We start from the raw sequence: 15,659 nt of genomic DNA, 5'->3' as shown, positions 1-15,659 counted from the left end.
TTTGGCCATACGGGAAAAGAATTTGCTACCAAATCAACTCACTCTTACATTGAAAATTATCAAGATGAACTTTTTCCGATTTTTCTACTCGATCTTATCTTAACTACCGTTTATTTTATGTCCTACTCATTCCTTATTCTCACTCGATTAGTATTTTAGATATTCTCAAATTGATATTTTTCACTTTTCGTCTACTATATAAAACGAAAGGATTTTCGAGAAATTATCATTCAACTGTCCAAACCAACAACGAAAACAACAACAACAACTAAACGAAAAAATTTAAAACTTTTCTATTACAACAATGAATCAATTGGTTGCTATCATTTTCTTTGCTCTTGTTGCCATTTCTACAACAATTAGTGCTACAAATCACGGTGACGGAGGTCAGAGTAAAATTTATCGAAACCAAGATGTGAGTGGAAAATACAATTTTGGTTATGATATCAATGATCCTTGGGGATCATCCAACTACCGACAAGAATCTGGTGATGGTTGGGGTAATGTCCACGGTTCATATGGACTTAAACTTGCCGATGGTCGTCACCGAACTGTTAACTATATTGCCGATAAAAGTGGATTCCGAGTTAAATTGGACTCAAACGAACCATCTGTTGACTCAATCGACTCTGCTGATGCCATTTACAATGGTGCTGATCCTTCTGGTCACAGTTACACTAATATTATCTCAGGAAACAAGGAAACCATTACAATCACCATGATGGTTACAATCATGATGGTCGTCATCATGTTGGCTCATGGAACAATGAAACCAATACCCAAACCAATACAACAATTACAACCAACACCGAAACCAATATCAAAACCAATACCAACATGGTCCATACCACGGACAGAATCACGATTCATGGAATAACAAAGATTCATGGAAACAACAAAACAAACACGACAATTGGGCCAAAAATTAAGTTCCTTTCGTAATAATCTGTCTTCCCCTTCGAAACTCTAATTATTGTCAATCTCCTTCTTCTATCAGGAGCTTAATGTACATTTTATTTATTCCGATTTCTAAACCTCTTCATTGTCTTTTACAAAAGCATCATTAACATGATCTCTGTAACTCAATTGTCCAACAATTCCAATAAAAACACATCCCAAGCACGAGCTTCATTGACCTTTTTTTGCTTCTATCATTTATTCAACATGCAAATCAATTCAAATTTCATTTTTTCTGGTGACAAAATATTTAATGGCTACCAAAGTTCATTACAATTTAATCTCTGAATGTATGCAATCTAATAAAATATAAAAGTGATTACAGTTTGGCGATGACATAATTAATTAAAAGGGTAAAAAATACATTGAGTTTATTATTGGATTGCGAAAATGAGTTGATTTGAAATTTCCTAGGAAACCAAAGTATAAAATGCAAAAATGTCTTCGCTTTTTTCTGTTGTTTTTAGTCGATTAAATGATCAATGAACGGGTTTTAATGGTCTACATGGACGGCAAAGTATTTTCGAGTGTAAAAGATCATTATCAGGAACACAATCACAATGTTGACATTGATTAGGAATTGCGGTTGATGCAACTCGACGAACTAAACCAAGAGACCAAAGTTTCTCCAATCGTTGTTCCAGTGAAATGGCCAATGGACTTGGATAGAAAGCACCATTGCTTATGTGAGCTAAGGAGATACAAATATCTTTGGGAATTGTTATTGATTTTCGTAGGTAAATCTGTTCATCGGAGATTTCAGTTGATCGAATGTCGCTTGCTCGTTGAATTGATCCACTATCAATACCTATTGATGAAGAAATTAGAAATGATTAGTTACTACCGATTAGTTTTATCGATTTGGTTACAATTAACTTACCGAAAATTTCTCGGGTTTTCGATGTGGCATGTTTGGATTCGAATCGTTGATTGGACACAACATGAAGAGTGATTCCTTCGGATAAAAGTAAATGCTGAATATCATTGTAATCAAATCGAGAAGATTTTTCATCACAAGGTTTGCAGGTCAAAAGAACGATGTTTTTGGAAGCTGCTTTTCGGAAGGGATATTGTGATGCTAAAACGATAGCACTTAGAGCATCAGTGTAATTAGCGTCATAAGAATTTGCGGGAGCTAATTCCATCCTTTTGGTTGCCATCATGGTGTCTTGGTGTTTGAACAATAGTTCACCTCGAGCAGTGTGTCCATGAGCTTCACGAGATAAGCCACCAATCCAATTACTCCGAATCGTGGGTCTCTCAAACCGATCTCTTCGAGCTCTTTGTTCATACTTCGAGCTAAATTTGGTAAATCGTTGATCAATTTAGTGTTACATGGTCTCTCTTCAATGACAAATACAACATCAGCTCTTGAAGATTTGATGGTTGGTGAGATATAAGTTCGGCTTCCAAACTCTTGACCAGCTTCACAAGTTAAACATTCAGATGGCATAGTTAACTCGAATCCATTAGCTCGAACTGATTCGATATAAGCTCCAGCAACTGTACAAAGAGCTTTTTCGGGTCTTTCTTGTCCTTTGGTACTCGCCATGTGTCGAAGGCACATCTCGAAGTAAAAACTGGGAGGAACGAATGAAAATCCATCAGCTAAAGGTGATTCTGAAGATGTAAATGTTTTGCTACAAAGTCGATATGCTTTACTTGATCGACGAATCTCATCACGGCGAACTGGTGTTCCTGATGGATTGGCACATGAGCCTTCAATTTCCCAGCCAGAAGCAAAGTTACTGACATCGGTTGCTTGTTTACCATTAGGAAGGAGATAATCGTTTGATGGTTCGTAGTCATAGGTACCAAATAGACCTTTGGTTCGTCCGAAATACCATCCAGAGAGACAATGAACAAAGATCATGACCAAGGAAACACTTAAAAGTTAAACCAGTAGATGAATCTTGAAGAACGATTGATTGATGGTGTCGAAGAATAGTTAATGAACCTTGAACAACAGGAAGTTCGACATTGTTTTTACCAAGTTTGACTCTTTTCTCAGATGGAATGATTTCAATAACAGATTCATCGCCTAAGGTAACTAGAAATGATTTCTTATTCTCGCCAAGGTATTTGACAATCACCGAAAAGCTTCCGTTAATAAAGTCTCTGGCCAACAAGTAGGAACAATCAACAGAGTTTAAATCAAAAGATTTTCCATCAAAAGTGATGAAATGTTGTCCACCCAAAAGAAAAGCAGTTGCTTTGAATGGAGGAGCCATTTCACTCCAAAGAGAAGCTTTCAATCCATTAAGTGAATCATTAAGATCGGATAAAGATTGTTGGGATGATCGAATCGACGATTTAACGGTTCCTACATCGACTGGTGATACGATTTCGGCTTCGTACATTCCCTTGGCTGGATTCCATGTTGTGAAACGAGCTGAAGCTCCCCAGACATCAGGTGATGCCAGATAACGATATTGTGATGCGGAAGATTTAAGAGCTGAGGTATAATCGCCTTTCCTTAATTCTGTCAAAATTTCAACATATAATCCGGTGATAATATCGACCAATGATTTGATATCGGGATTGGACATGATACGATTCTTTAAGCTGGTGTAAACATTTGACATTCTAACTGAAACCGATTTAGCTAATTTACAAGGTAATTTGGCTAATTGGTTTAATTTTTTGCTCATCATTGGAAAATATTGTGATTCAAATAAATTTGATTTGATTGATTGTGAAATACCAGTTATTAAATCATTTGTCCATTTAGAAATTGATGCTTTGATCTTGGGCCAATTTTCAGATAAAATTTCAGTCATATCGTCAACGCGACTTTTGCATGATGAAAATACGTCGAGGGCAAAGTCTTTCATGGAGTTGAGGTCAATTGTTGTATCGATCTTGTTGATTAGTCTATCAAACATTGAAGAAATGTCAATTTTTGGAATGTTGAACGATAGCTTTGGGGCATAATCGCCAACGACTCTTCTCAAAGGTAAAGTGTGTTGATTGATTTCGCTGACAAGTTCAATACTTTCGACAGTAATTGATTTACTGATTGGATCGTAAATGTCCACGAAAATTTGGGAATCAACTAATAAGGTAGATGGTATTCCTTTCCATTGAGGTTTTCGTAAGTTGGTTGAAGGCCAATCAATTGATTTCTTTAAAAGAAAAATATTATTAATAAAACAGTTAAGATGAAGGTTGACAATTTTGACTTACCAATTGTTTTGAATAATTTGGATCCAAGTTCATTGAAGCCTTTAAAACTTTACCGTTTCTCTGAGATAACATCAGTGAAAGGTCAGTTTGGGCTGAAGAATCGTAATTGAATCGTTGACTGTTAATCTTGACCGATTGATATGGTTCGTAACAAGCTTCAATTTTCCTCTTTAAATTGTTATTACAGAAAACTTTAACTGATCCACAATTACCTTCTAATTCACTAGTTAGTTGACCCTTTTTCGTTTTACCATTGATTGTCATCTCACCAATTAGATTGGATGATTTATCATCAGTCAAATATTGAATTCGACTTGAGATATCATTGAAACCGCCATGAGCAATATAAGTCATTTCTTTTGCTTCCATGTCAATGTTGAATAGGTTGAATCCTCGACGATTGACCAAATTATCATCGATCCAGGACCAATTGATTCCAGCTGATGATCGGGTCTTAGTGTAGCCTAAGTGACCTTTTAAAGCAAAGTTCACTTTCGACGATGAACCAGGTTGATAAATGGTTAATGCGATTGACTTGTTGTTCGAGGAAATATTTTCGAGATAACTTTCAATGATCAACGATTGTGAATCAGATTTTCCCAAATCCAAGATGATTCGAGAATCGAATGGTTTTTGTCCATCAGTTGGATCTTTTTTGAATAAAAATGAAACTGAAATTGGTCGATAAAGTGAAGATGAGCCGAATCGAAGTTTGTAATTAACATTAATTATTCCTTTTGATGGGATCGATTGATTGATCCAATCGGCTTCAATAGTAACCTTTGAACTTGGTTCTCTTTTAGCATCAGCCATGAAGTCGATAACAAACTTTGAATCAGTTGATTTGATTCGAGCTTCGATTATTCTTTGGGCCAAGATGATTTTTCCAATCGATTTAGATGAAGTTGTGAGTAGCTCAGCTCCGAAAGGAACACCATTTAAATTCAACAACCCGGAAGCAGTGAAATCGCCAGATTTTGATTTGAAAATGTAAGAACCAGCATAGACGCGAGAATGGGCACCGTTTCGATAAGTTATTTTTGAATCTCGACCCCATTGATTGATAATATCAGTGGCTTGTAGACTGTAACATTGGCTGGCTGGACAAACTTGTAATTCAATTTGGGAAAGAGTTGTAGTTGATTGTAAATTGAGATTAACCTTCAAAGGTCCTTTAGGTCCAGTGTAATCAGCGATGTATTTGATTTCTTCAGATGAAACATCGAAACGATTGAGTCCAAAACGAAGGACATCTGAACCTTTAGAGGAGACAATAAGTTGACCAAGTAATGGTTTACCGTAATCAAGAGTTAATTTGGATGCAAATAGTTCAAGATTATCTTGTGTCAGTGATACTTCATGAGTAATTCCCATGAAAGTTTTCATGTTAGTTTTGAGAGTTCCAATATATCGAGATGTTCGTGGTGATGAAAGAGTAACTTGACCTTCGACTTTTCCTCTTTGTTCAGAAAGAATTACATTAAATGAGCCAATTGTGATGATATCTGAATCAAATGTAACTGATTTTTTGTTTGATCGACTATCAAATTGCCCTTTGACTTTAGAACCATCAAAGACACCAGATAATGGACCATCTAACGAAAGGGACAAAGAACCACCAGAGGATTTCATAGAGTAACTGCTAGAGAATGAGGCTGAATCACCAGATTCTCGAGTGATTTTAAGGTTAGCACTTGATTGTGTTCCTTCAGGAGTCCATGAAAGGTTAATTGTAATACCTTGTTGACGATATTGATTGATCGGTGTTTTAACCAAAAGTTTACCAATAAATGATTTCTCTTTTCGTGAAACTGGTGATTCAGTATTGAGTTTAACTGAATAAGGTGAACCGGAAGAAGGTTGAATTTTAAGTTCACTGGTGATTGATGAGAAAGCATTTTGAGAGTGTTTGAACGATAAATGAAGACCATCGAATGTTGGATAACTTGATTTGGTTCCAATTTCCATTGTAACCGATCCAGAGCCCATGTGCATTTCGTGGACCAATTGATGGACAACTTGGTTATTTTCGTAGAATCGGAAAGCACATTTGATCTCTGACGGTGTCATCTCATGAACCAAAGAGATTGATTTACTAGGTGAATTTGGTAAATTGAAAGCCAATGAAACATCATGAGGACCAGTTAATAGATTGTAGTTTATTTTACTTGACAGCTTGGCCTTAACATTGGAACCATATTCCATGGTGAATGAATCTTTTCTTGAGGAATCGTTGGTTTCACCATCTCGAGAAATGAGTAGACGAGCATTTGGATCTTTATCTGCATCCCAAGAGATCGAAGGTGAAAGAATCAACGACCATTGGACCATAGACTGTCTTTAGAACTATTTTTTGTTTAGATTGTTTGACGAGGGTCTCGATTTTGATTGATCGATCGATTGGGTCGAAAATAATTTTACCAGATACTCTTGGTGAGTCCAAATTGAATGTGGTCAACAATTGGTCTGGTTTGAATGGTAAATTACCTTTGATATCCCATAAAGTTACTCGATTGACGATTGATTTTGATTGTAAATTGGCTGAATTTTCGGTCAATGAGTATGAAGATGCGTGTCGATAACTTGATGCTCCGGTGACAAGATTCAATTCAATTCCAGGTGACTGTTCATTGATGAATCCGATTTCTCCATTGAAAGTGTAGATTGAATTTGAGAATCGAGAAGAAGTTGATTTGACCTTTAATCCAAATTGATCGTTCTTGATTTCGCTGTTGTGAATGAACTGAGTTGGTTTCCAATCAATGCTAATCTTAGCGGTCTTAATTGTACCAAATGGATTAACTTCGCAATCGATTCTTCCATTGGATGATGATGAATATTTGAACCAACTTTTAGCTGAACCATTTAGTTCACAATCGATTGATGATTTCAAAGTTTTCCTTTGGATGTTTGAGGTCAATTTCAAGCTTGATGCTTGAGAATCGTAAATCACGGTGGCGATGTATTCGGATGAAATTGAAGGTCTATTTAAAGTGAATTGGAAATTGCTTGAAGATTTGATGACATTGTAAGTCGATGTTGAGCTCCAAGTTGGTGTTGACAATTTAACCTCAGATTTTGAGTTGACCGATAGTTGACAGTCTAATGAGAAAAGGTCCACCGACGATTTCATTGTGTTTGATGTTAAAGTGAAAAGATCTTCCTTCAAAGTGGCTCGAGTTGAATGAATCAAAGCTTTAACTTGATTGTTCAATGAAGTTGTAAAGACTGAATTAGCTACGTTCATTTCAATTGCTCCATCCCAAGGTCCGTTAACAACTTTGAGGCTCATTCGTTCATTGATATCAAAATAACCATCGATATGAATAATAGCTGAGCCCGATTTTGTGGATGACGATTTAATCTCAAGAATTGAGGTTTTAGTATCGAGATTGATTGTTGTTTGGTGATCGAAACCAGATCCACTATCGAAAGTCACACCGATTGAAGACCAATAAGAGTAAGTCAAGTGACCTTTCATTTTCTCAATGTTAACGTCAATAGTTGATAGACCTTTGGGTTGGATTTTAGCATCAATTTCGTAGATTGGTTGGCCATTTAAGTGTTTGTAAACACTGTAGACATTAAATTGTGATGATCTTTGTTTGTTGTTAATTTCTGTTTCCAAGTTAATTGGATGTACAACTTTCAATGCATATCGTTTATCTCCGCCGGATGATTCGACCTGGAAAGTACCGATCACTTTGAGACTGTAGATTTCAATGGTTACTGGTGCTCGTGCAGTTGATTGGAATTTAATTGTAGCAACATCAATACCTTTCGAGGTTGTCGATGATTTAAGGTCAAAACTGTCCGCTGAAGGTGCATAATTAACTTTAGTGAAATGATCCAAGGATTGAGATTTTGATGTTAATTTAAGATTAGCATTTTGAGAGTTTGATTTGGAATCCAAAGCTAAACTTAATGAATGATCATCGTTAAGAGACATGATTAAATCAAGTTTTGAACTAAGATCGCTGTCAAAGTTTACTTTTATCAGAGATTTTGATGATTTGCTGGTTAATGATGAGAAAATCACTTTGTTAGATACCAATGAAAGGAAGAATCATGATCAAAGGAATATTGACCAGAGGTCAGTTTAAGAGAACCTTTTCCTTTAACTGATGACCATTCGCTGTAAAGTGATTCACTTTCACCAAGTTTAACATCGAGAGCGGATAAAGATTCAGCTAATCGACCATTGATGAAGAAATATCTTTGGGACAGTTTTTGGGTGTTTGAGAAAATGGTTGTCGCTTCTGATGTGTGTTGGATTAAAGTTGATTGTTCCCAACCGGATGATGGATAATTACCATTAAGTGCAAGCTTTCAGATCGGGTTTGTTACTAATCTCAAGTCCGGTTGTTCCTTGGTCAGTTATATCAATGTCAAGTTTGAAATTCTCAGTTGAATCGATATTACATTTGACTGAGAAAATATCTCGTCCAGTTAGATTGATTTTAACATTTTTCTTGACTCGTGAAGCTTCAATGGTGAAAAATTTTCCGTATTTTTTCAAATTAAGATTTGATTCCAATTCCAATCGATCGATTGATTTAAAAGTAGCTTCTGAATGAAGTTCAACGGGATTTGAAACAAATTCAACGGCCAATGTTCCGCTGAATGGTAATCTGTCTTCATTGATAAAATTGGTTTCGATTGTTGTTTGGTTTCGGTGGTGAATGAAAAAGTGGCCTGATCCTTTGAGAACGATGTGATATGATGTACCTGTGGTTTGGTCAATTTAAGGTCAAATTTACCGTTTTGAGGAGCAAGAGCAACGCTTAATATAACTGATTTGGTTATGATTGAAGTTGACCATTTGTTAATTGACTTATATCTACCGGCTAATTGGTAAATAAGCGATGATTTTGATTTCAATTCGGAATCGATGCCAATGCTTGATGGTGAATAAGCAAATTTGCTCAATTTGGTGTAACCATTACGTGACAATTTAAGGTAACCCAAACGGGTTGGAGCAAAAGGTGACACTTCGAGTTCAGCTGAGCCAATTGAATGTAAATCTATTTTAACCGATGAATTTGATGATTGACTGATTTTACTATCGATTGACCAAAGTTTTGATTGTCTATTCGAGCCCATGGTTGTGACGATAATTTGGTCATTTTCCATGACAAATGATCCATCTTGAGTGAAATCGATGTTGTAACTTGGTAGTTTGATTGACATGTCTAAACCTCGGGTCATCTTATATTGATTGTCGTTACCTTTAGAGTAGTTGTATCCCACAGTCCAGAAAGTAGATCCAGAAATCATGAGCTCGTTGTTACCAACGAATTGACCTTGACTCTTTTCGGAAAGTGAATCAGCAAAATTGACTGAAACGGATCCCAATCGGATGATTGCAGATGAAGTTGATCGGAAAAGTGGCTTAGTTTCAGCTCAAAGTCAATTAAAACTTTGTGTTTGTCTCCATTGGATCGGTTTCCACCAGTAAAGTCAATCTTTGCTCTTGGTGAAGAACTGGTCAACTGTCCATTAGCCATGAAATTAGCTTTGTAATAGACTCCAGCAACATCGATGACAAGAGTATTACGGGCGAAAACATCGGAATAATCTCCGGTCAAACCGGTGAATCGTGATACTTGAGTGATCTTTGATTTACTTGAATAGCCTCGAGATGATTTATATCCCGTTTCAATGGTCAAATCGTTTTCAACCAATTCCCATGGAGCATAAGATGATTCCCATGTAACCAAGAAGCTATTCTTTGGCCATTTACTAGCCGAACCTTCAACTTTACTGATGTACTTGTGGATTGAACCAGTGAGCGATTGTTTGAATGAACTTGAGAGTTAATTTTTCCTCTTTGTTTGAATTTGGTTTTCGATAGGAAAGATTGAAGTTATTTTTCAGACCAGATTTTCTCGACTCATTGAACTTGACATTTTGAATGAGATGAATCGTAAATCACCAAAATGTCAACACGAGGTTGAGTCAAACTAACGGCACCTTCGATGTATGAAACACCGTTGTCAGGTTTAACAACGAAGTTGATTGAATTGTCCTCTTTGATTGACATTTTACTCTTGATGTTGATTGTCCGTCCGATAAGATGGTCAAGTCCAAGTAAAATTTCACCTTCATAAACCATATCTTTTCCAGGTTGTTGGTTGGTCAATCTCGCCATGACGGTATAACTTTTCTCGAAATCAACAACGAGTCCACCTCGAACTTGAACAATTTTATCTCCGAATTCACTAGAAACAAGAGCATCAATGGATTTGAATGGTGAATTCAATGAAAATTGGACATTTCTGTAATTCGATTTTGAATTGATCTTGTTGATGAAACCCAAAGATAATTTGTATTCACTGTTGACCATTGATCCTGGTTTATCGAAGCCAATTTTGTAAACTCTGTGTTCAATTTCATGATCATCAGGAATTTCCATGAAGAAGGTCCATCCTTTCATTGATTTATCGGTTTTACGAAGAGAAATATCAAAATTCATTGGTCCATTAAATGGTATAAATGGAGAGTTCAAAGTAAATAAAGGTTTGGGTGCTGTAAATTCACCACATAATTCAAATCCCAGAGATTTGGTGAAACTTTAGGTGCAACCATCGTGATGACGGGAGTTTGCCGATCGAATTTGTTTCTCTGAATTATCAGCAGCGATTGAAATTAGTTCACTCTTGTAATGGAAAAGGGTTAAAGTTTCCTTTGGAATGGACAAAGTGACATTAACTGGAATTGAATTCTTGTATTTGACCTGAGCTGACAAAGCGGGTGCAGAGTTAACTGTGGTCACCCATTTGAGTCCAGGTTGTGAGGTTCGAGCATCAAAACCAATTTTAACAGATAATTGGGAAGCAAGACTAAAAAAAATAGGAAACGATAAAAATAAAATGTGAGAAACAAATGATTGATTGATTTTGATTTAACCGCATCAAGTTAATTGATAAAAAGCAAAACCCATGTGATCAATTTTAAATTGTTTGTCAACATGAAAGTGTAGTAATTGGTTGTCTTATAATTACCTTGGGTAAATTGTTTCGTCAGTTTGTTTGTAACCAACTACTGCTGTTGAATTAATGTCAATTTTGATTGGGAATCCATTGATACCAGGGAATTGATGAATTGAGTCCATAACCATGAAGCTAAAGGCTCGATCGTATTTAGCTGATTTAACAACGTTCTCGAGTCGAGAATCAAAAATTGATTTGATTGAATCTTTTTTCGCATCAGCTACGGATAGATAAATGATGGTTTTACCATCTACCTTGAGGTACATTGAACCTTCGACTGGAGCGGGAGTGATGGTCGCCTTTTTCACGAGAGATTCGAGTTTGACAGGTTTGAATGGCCATTGGACTGATCGACGAGCTAATCGATAACGATTGGCTTCAATTTCGTTTGGATCGTTCTCATTGAGAAGAGCTGTCGCTAAGGTTTCCAAGATTTCTCTCCAATTTTTATCTTTAAGAGATCCTGATGGTCCAAAGAGACTCTGGATTGAATTTTCAAGTCCCTTTTGTCGGAAACCAACCTCTGCAAAATTGATCGATGAACCGAAGATTGGAACTGAAAGATTGGCCTTGATTGATCGTGGGATGTATGATCCATCAAAGATAACATCAGATTCGACAACAGCCCCGACATTGATCTTGGAGAAATGTTGAGATAATTCATAATATCTTGAATATTTACGAATGTCTTGAGGGAAAGATTTCAATGGAATCTTGATTCCAGTTAAGTATAATTTAATTTCACTTTTCAATGGATCGGACGATTCTTGGATATTGGATAAATGTGAGACCACATATGAACCAACTGAAAGAGATTATCAAGATTTGGATTAGTTGGGATTAGTTGGGTGAAATTATTATATTCACTTACCTTGAGTTGAGTTTTCATTTTCCAATGTTGTGATGATCGCTTCAATTTTAGATGCCGATGGACATGAGATGACATTTTTATAAGCCGCGATTCTCAATTCTGCATCGAGTTCAGGTAAGATGAACAATTCCATCATTGTTGGAGCGACAGAATCTAAACATGAGACTGATTGAAGTGTTTCGATTGCAGTTATTCGGACGAAAAGTGAATTTGAGTCCTTTGAACATTCGAGGATTGATCTGATTTCTCCTGTTGAAAGATAAGGAGCAACATTGGCTAAGCCCTTAAGTGCAACTATGGCATCGTCTTCAGTATCTGGTGAAACTGAACATTTATAAGCCAATCGTGAGGCCAAGGTTCGAGTAACTTCATTTACAATTGGTGATGAGGTACAATCAACATCGGGAGAAGAGCAGTAATTGTGAACTAGCGCTGAAACGCCAAGAACTGATTGTCGTGGTAATGCCTTGTTCTTAATTAAAGGTAAAAGTGATTTAATGGAACCTTCAGTTGGTGAACTAGCGAAAGCCAATAAAGTTAACCAATAGTTTACAGTTAATGGACTGGATGTACCTTCGTTGATCAGTTCGACGATAACCTTGAGTGATCCTTCACTTCCGTCCATGATGAGAGCATCAGTGAATAGATCCGATAATTTGGATGTTGATGGACAAATTTCGTTCTTACTAATGGCTGACCAGATTTTGGATGTTGATGATGGCGATAAGCTTCGTAAATGATAGACAAGTTCGGCGAATCTTGATGGAACATTTGATTTGACTTCATCTTCGATGGAACTACAAAGATCTTTAAGTAAATTGATCACTTGATTGGCATCGCTTTTGGCTGAAGCCCAAGACTCTTTGAGTGTATGTTTAAAGGCCAATGTTTGTCGCTTAGATGAATCAATCGGTCGGACTGATGAGCTTGGAACTGAAGCTTCAAGAGTTAAGGTCAACATTGAATCGAAACCAGATGAGGCTGATTTGGACCATGATAGAGGAAGAAGTGTCGCTGAATCGGTGCAAATTACTCTGGAGACGATTGATTCTTTGGAGACTTCAATTGAACAGGAATGTTCATTGGCAAGAATGGAATATTTTGAATACCATTTGATTCCGATGAGTATTTGGTTGGAAACAATGAGAATAGATTGGCTTGTCGGTGGTGACAATTTCGCAAATTTTTGGTCTTTTTAATTGATTTTAAAGTGTTTGATGAAGAGGGAATCGCAATCGCCTCATATTGTGTTTCACAATGACCAAGAATATCAATTTCAGTGACAATTGTCTTACCAGATTTTGGTGTTGAAGATACTTGAAGTGCTGAAATGATCGCTTTTTTAACATTAACTGACCAAGTTGAATCTTCAGCCGATGGACAAACCGAAGCTACCGAACCATCTTGGTACGAAAATCCAATAGGACGATCTTGAAGCTCTTTAATAGCCTCATTTTCAGATTCTAAGCCTTTAAGTTGAACATTTTTCAACTAAATCAAAACAGAAAAAAGTGCCAACAGTCAATATCACCATTCAACATAAACTCATTACAATTTAATCAACTAATTACCTGTAAACTTAATTCACAATTGTCAATGACCGAAACATGAGCTTTGGCCTTAACCTCGATCACTTGTCCGTTTCCTTCAGCCGAGCTTATTTGAGTTTTTCCATCATAATCGTAGATATAAGTTTTTCCAGGTTGATAGAGTAGATTTTTGGATTCTAATGGATATAAAATTAAGTAAGAAAATACAATTAACCACAACAATCAGGATATAATAAGTTGAGGATGTAATTATTAGGAGTATCAATAAGATTAAGTTAAACATTGAACCAACAAAAGATGAACAGAATCAATTGATTACAATGAATTGATTGAATTAACTAATCTGTCAACATTTTCTAGTAGTTAATCAATTGAAATGCCTTCAAGTGAACACATAATCAAGGATAGATTTTAATTTAATTTTAAAATCAATTTAGATGATCAAATGTTTGTTTTCCTAAAGTGTTTACCAGTAAATCAAACTGAATTAATATTGATTGGGTTCTATTAACTTTCAAGGTTATATTGATTATCTATCATCAGTTTAAAGATCAAATTAATTAACATCGGTAATTTGGTAAACCAGGAAAAGGATATTTAATAACATGTTTACTATTTCAAGGTACGTGTATCAAGTTAATCGTTTAATTTAATCATCAAGATAATTAAATGAATTGTGTATTAAGATTGCGAGTGAAAGTCAATTGTTGTTATTGATTATGATTAATATCCAGGAAAAGGTAATTACTTTGAGTGTAGTTTCAATGTTTAAGTGTTGATCTAAATGCTATAAATGAAAGACTCAATTTGAACAAGTTAATTCATCTTAATTGTTGATAACAATCAAGAAACAAAATCTTAATTACAAGTATCCGTAAACACTTGAACATTCATAGTCTTAAATGTTTGATCAAAGTTCAATGAAAACTTCAATTGTTCATCTACCTTATTATCAGATTTGACTCTTTTCTTATTAATTACAATCAGTTAATTATCTCTCTCTCTCTCTCTTTAATTATCATGATTAATTTTCAATTCTAATTACAATAAACACCAGACAAAACATGATTCATCAGAATTTCATTCTTAGACCTGAGCTAAACACTTTCTCATCAGTTATCATTATTATTATTCTTGATTGTGACAATCAAGAAGCAAGAAAACAAAAAGTGAAAGTGATTAAATCAGTAACAATTTAGTTCTATCACTATCTAACTGATTTACGTGACAATTAAACCGTTAATCAGGATAAACAGAAATACAGAACGACGAGAAACAATTAAATTTGATTCTTACCTGTACAATGAAGGGAGCATTGATTTCCAGATTTGGTTATTGGTAATTTAGCTGTTAATTGTTAACCATTAATGATGATGATGAAAGATTAAGAAGAAAAAAAAAAGAAACATAATTAATAATGATGATTAGAAATTTAATTAAACGGAAACGCAATGATGAGAAACAATTAATTTTGATTATGATATGAAACACACATTGAAAAGAAAAACTTTTAATCAATAAATTAATTACTAGATGATTTGAATTAACGGTAAAATGATTAAATAAAACAATTAAACTTTTAAAAATGGAAACAAATTAAACAATTAAACTGATCATTTGGTTTGGTGCAAAAATAGTTTTTGAAAAGTTTTTTGTTTTGTTTTTGTTTAATTACATTAAATATGATCAACTAGTTTCCATTGTTAATTTAATTGATTATTTGACTAATTAACTTAATTACTAACCTGGTGTAACTGTTGTAACACAGTAAAAAGTGAATATAATTAATCCTAACCTGAGATCCATTTTGATCAAGATTCTCAGTGCTAATGATCAACTAATTGTCTTCGCAATTTATAGTCGCCTAAATATTTTCACCTTCGCAAAAGTTAAGAGATATTGAGATAATCGATCAATGGTAATAATTTCATCTTCTTATCATCATCTTTTCTTCCTCCTCCCTCTTCTTCATCTTCTTCATCTTCATCATCATCATCTTCTCTTTCAAATAATTTCACCTCCATCTCTCATTGCTTATCATCTTCTTCACATGTGTCTTAACATATTCTACTTTTCATCATCTCCATCATCTTAATCATCTTC

General features: G+C 35.2%; 1 protein-coding gene and 1 pseudogene across 1 annotated transcript; one reads left to right on the top strand and one right to left on the bottom strand.

Moving 5' to 3' along the window:
• Window positions 1-228: 228 nt before the first annotated feature.
• Window positions 229-1,135, top strand: LOC128389269 (cuticle protein 14-like). Its single transcript, XM_053348805.1, has 2 exons — window positions 229-706; window positions 804-1,135. The coding sequence occupies exons 1-2, from the start codon at window positions 305-307 to the stop codon at window positions 927-929; spliced, it is 528 nt and encodes a 175-aa protein (XP_053204780.1). The 5' UTR covers window positions 229-304; the 3' UTR covers window positions 930-1,135.
• Window positions 1,136-1,302: 167 nt separating this feature from the next.
• Window positions 1,303-15,430, bottom strand: LOC128389268 (uncharacterized; annotated as a pseudogene).
• Window positions 15,431-15,659: the final 229 nt, after the last annotated feature.

This window comes from Panonychus citri, unplaced genomic scaffold (assembly GCF_014898815.1).
Source record: "Panonychus citri isolate SS breed McGregor unplaced genomic scaffold, ASM1489881v1 Contig00106, whole genome shotgun sequence".
NCBI lineage: Eukaryota > Metazoa > Arthropoda > Arachnida > Trombidiformes > Tetranychidae > Panonychus > Panonychus citri.
This window is presented reverse-complemented; position numbering and strand designations above follow the sequence as displayed.

Bases quoted from the DNA above. Each gene is read 5' to 3' on its own strand.
- LOC128389269 (XM_053348805.1), top strand. From the start codon at position 305: ATGAATCAATTGGTTGCTATCATTTTCTTTGCTCTTGTTGCCATTTCT. The intron at 707-803 runs ATTACAATCACC...AACAATTACAAC, and splicing joins TCTCAGGAAACAAGGAAACC to CAACACCGAAACCAATATCA.